The sequence below is a fragment of the Aythya ferina genome (assembly GCF_964211825.1).
Source record: "Aythya ferina genome assembly, chromosome: 19".
Taxonomy (NCBI): Eukaryota; Metazoa; Chordata; class Aves; order Anseriformes; family Anatidae; genus Aythya; species Aythya ferina.
In genome coordinates, this window is record NC_140309.1 from 1,657,020 (window position 1) to 1,660,992 (window position 3,973).

The window sequence follows — 3,973 nt, forward strand, 5'->3', positions numbered from 1 at the left end:
TAAGGAGGCTCACTCACAGACTTGTTGCTCTTGAAAGAGGGACGGGAAGGCCCCAGTGCTGGCTAATTAATTAAGACGAAGAGGTCTGAGCCCAGCTCCCCACTGGTGCCAGGCACAGACCAGACACAGCCCAGCCCAGCAGGCCCAGAGCAGTGCTGCCCTCCGCTGCAATGAGCCGTGCCCTGGTTCCCTCCGTGGGGCAGCAGCCCCTGCGCCCGAGTCCCAGCAGAGCTACCCTGAGCCAGGCTTGGCAGTGCACCCAGTGCCCCAGCCACTCCACCCTGCCCACAGTGTGGTGCAGACAGCCCCCAGCTCCGCCCCACAAGAAGCCATGACGAGCACCAGCTGAGGCTTGAGTTTCCCTCCTGACAATGGGGAAGGCGAGATGGGATTGTAACTGGAGCATGGGATAAATAAAGCTGCCCAGAAGTTTCCATTACCCACACCTCAGGCTTCTGTTTGGCACATCAAAGCCAAGCCCTTTCCCACCCCCACCCCAAGCCCAGCACCCTAGCTCCCAACCAGCCACACTGCCTGGACACTGCACTGCCCCACAGGTCCTGCTTGTGCCCCGAGCCCCCCCACCTGGCACAGACACCCCAGCATCTCATGGTACCAACACGAATCACCTACCGAGCAACAGAATGGAAAAGATTATTCATCAGGGCAACACAAGAAACCTGCAGTAGGAGGCAGCAGGCGCCAAGCCCAGACATGGAGAAGCCACAGTGCTGAGTGGGGCTAAGCCAGACAGAGGGAGCAGTATGCTCCCCATGCTGAGGGTCACCATGCCAGGTGTGGGGTGCAGGGAGCCCCCAGGTGCCCACCCCAGCCCAGCACCTGGGATGCTGAAGAAGGGCATGGGGTGACCGGTCCCAACCACGGCAGAGGGGACGCTCCCCTGCAGCCTGGGAAGAGGCTGCCAGTCATGCACCCATCATACTGCCCGTCCCCGGGGACCATGGTCCCTGGTCTGCCACCTCAGCTCCTTCCAAGCCTGGGGGCTCCCATGTGGTTGTTCTCAACCCCCTCAAATTCCTCCAAACAGCATGAGGCTCAATTTGAAATAACACATCCAGGGTTTATTGTTTTTTCCATTCCTTGCAGCTAATGATTAAAAAAAAAATCTAAAATAAATTACAGAATTAAATAAACACAAACTGGATTATTCCCCTTCCTGCCCCAGCCCCTGCTGCCCTCCCCTCTACCCCCCCAAAGAAAGCGTTAGAACAGTCACTGGATTTGGCAACAGCAACAAAAACAAAACAATCTCTAGGAAAAAGCAGCTACTTGTCAGGGTCGAGTGGTGCCCAGGGAGCTCCCTTCGGGTCCCGCAGACCTCATCACCCCCAAACCAGTGTGTATTCACTCTCCTGCCACTCTGCCTTTGCCCTCGCCCCTTCCCTGCACCCAGCAGCTCCCGCTCCAGCGTGGACTCCCAGGAGGCTCCACTGCACTCCCCCGTCCCTTACCCGTGACACTCGCTCTCCCAGCATGCCGTCCCCAGGGAGAAGCAGACCCTGCTCTAGACGTGCGTTGGGTTGTCCAGATACGGGTCTGTTTTGGTCATATGCAGCATGACCGTCGGGGCTTTGTAGTGGCAGTGCACCCCGCTGCAGCTGACCCCACTGCAGGGCTTGCCCCTAGTCCTCATGCCCAGCTTCCTGTTGCACAGGCTCTGCCAGGTCTGCAGCGTCTTGGAGCTCCATACCCACACCCCACTGGTGATGCCCACCACCAGTGACATGAAAATCTTTAGCATAAAGACAGCCACGGTGGGCACCGAGGTCTCCAAGGAACAGTTGGCTGCACGCCGGCCAGGAAGGGGCACGCAACCACGCTCCAGGGCCCTGAGGTTCCAGTAATCCATGTTCAGCCGCTCATAGAAGTAGCAGACAATGACGCAGGTGGCCGGGACAGTGTAGAGGATAGAGAAGACACCGATCTTCACCATCAGCTTCTCCAGCTTCTCTGTGTTGGTACCGCCTGTCTTCATGATCTTCCGGATATGGAAGAGGGCAACAAAGCCTGTAAGAATGAAGGAGGTGCCGATGACCAGGTAGCAGGAGAGTGGGATGAGGACAAAACCAGTCAGGGCGCTGACATCCATGCTCCCCACATAGCACAGCCCTGTCAGCTCATCCCCTGCCACCTTCCGCATGGTGAGGATGATGATGGTTTTCATAGCTGGGATGCCCCAGGCAGCCATATGGAAGTAGCTGCTGTGGGCTTCGATGGCCTCGTGTCCCCACTTCTTCCCAGCAGCCAGGAACCAGGTGAGTGTGAGGATGACCCACCAGAGCGAGCTGGCCATGCCGAAGTAGTAGAGGATGAGGAAGACGATGGTGCAGCCCGTGCTTTCCAGTCCCTCCTGGATGATGTAGAGCTCCCCATTCTCCCGGTCGCAGGCGATGTTCTCAGCCCCTGCCACCGAGCGGATGATAAAGGCCACTGAGTAGACGTTGTAGCACATGGAGAGGAAGATGATGGGTCTCTCAGGGTACTGGAAGCGGTGCGGGTCAAGCAGGAAGGTGAGCACGGTGAAAGCAGTGGAGACAAAGCAGAGGGTAGACCAGACAGCCATCCAGATGAAGGCAAAGTCTTTGTCCTCCCGGGACCAGTAGACATCCACCCCAGGGGAGCACCTGGGTGCACAGGAGAGGCTCTTCTCCACATACTGGAACTTCTCGGGGTTGTCGCAGGCCCCCAGCCCATCGGGCCCCCGGCCCTCAGCAGTGCCCGGTGGCCAGGGCCGGGGTGCCACAGGCAGCATGCCCTGGCCCTTGTGGGGCTCAGCAGCCGAGGCGTTCTCAGGGGCCTCCATGCAGAGGGCGTTGGGGTCATTCTTGGTGGGCAGCTTGCCGCAGTCTAGAGACTCAGGCCAGCCGAAGTTGAACTGCTCCATGATGGGGACGCACTTATGGCGGGCCTGCTCGCACATGGGGCGGCAGGCGGGGATGCTGGCGCTCACCTGGTCGGTGCACATGGGCGCATAAAGGGAGCAGAGGAAGAAGCGCAGGTGGACGTGGCAGCCGTACTCCACCAGCGGCGCGAACTCGTGCAGCTTCAGCGCAGCCTCGCGCTGGCTCTCGTGTCCCAGCAGGTTGGGCATGCGGGTCAGGTTGTACCCGATGCCGCGGCACATGGGGATGTCCACGGGCTGGCACCGCGCCGCCCGGCCCCGCGCCGCCTCCAGCGCGCCCAGCTCCAGCCCGCGGCCGGCGGCCGCCAGCTGCCACAGCACCGACAGGGCCAGCCGCAGCCGCAGCGCCGCCATGGCCCCGGCCCCGGCCCCGGCCCCGCGGCTACAGCGCCGCCATGGCCCGGCCCGCCCGCGCCCTCCGCCGCCCCCGGGCCCCCGGCCCGGCCGCTCGCTGCCGCGGCGGCGCCGCCCCGGGGCAGCGCCCCCCGCCCGCCGCCGCCGCCCCGCGCCCCATGCGGCGGCCGCCCCGCGCCGCGCCGAGCCCCGCCGAGCCCCGCGCAAGGCGGCGGCCCGGGACAGCACCGCCCGCCCCGCGCCGCCGCCACGCCCCCGGGGCGGGCACGGGGACGGGGCCGCGCCTCCGCCGGCGCGTGGGGGGCGAGGGCGGCCCGCGCGCGCCTGGGGGCGCGGGGGACGCGGGAGCCGCGCCCGAGGCGGCGGGGGGGAGCCAGCCCCGCGGCCGGTGCCGCGGCCGCCCCGGCGTCCCCGGGAGGGGCTCCGGTGCCGCCCGGGCAAGGGCGCCGGGGGGGGCCGGCCGGTGGCCCGGTCTCATCGCTCGGGACGGGCTGCCGGGAGAGCAGCCCCGCGGGCGCAGCGGGGCAGTACCGGACGCCCGCCGGGAGCGGGGCCAGCAACCGGGGGTGCCCGCGGCGCACGGGGTGCGGGCTGGCGCCGGGGCGCAGCGCTGTTCCCAAGCATTCCTGCAGACAGCGCTGAGCCCCGCTGTTTATTTAGTAACGAAATAACAGGCTGTCAGCGCTGCTCCTAATC

General features: G+C 64.6%; 1 protein-coding gene across 1 annotated transcript; it reads right to left on the reverse strand.

Moving 5' to 3' along the window:
* Positions 1-1,060: 1,060 nt before the first annotated feature.
* Positions 1,061-3,443, reverse strand: FZD9 (frizzled class receptor 9). Its single transcript, XM_084492793.1, has one exon. It carries the CDS (start codon positions 3,275-3,277, stop codon positions 1,526-1,528), a length of 1,752 nt encoding a protein of 583 aa, XP_084348919.1. The 5' UTR covers positions 3,278-3,443; the 3' UTR covers positions 1,061-1,525.
* Positions 3,444-3,973: the final 530 nt, after the last annotated feature.

Bases quoted from the DNA above. Each gene is read 5' to 3' on its own strand.
- FZD9 (XM_084492793.1), bottom strand. From the start codon at position 3,277: ATGGCGGCGCTGCGGCTGCGGCTGGCCCTGTCGGTGCTGTGGCAGCTG.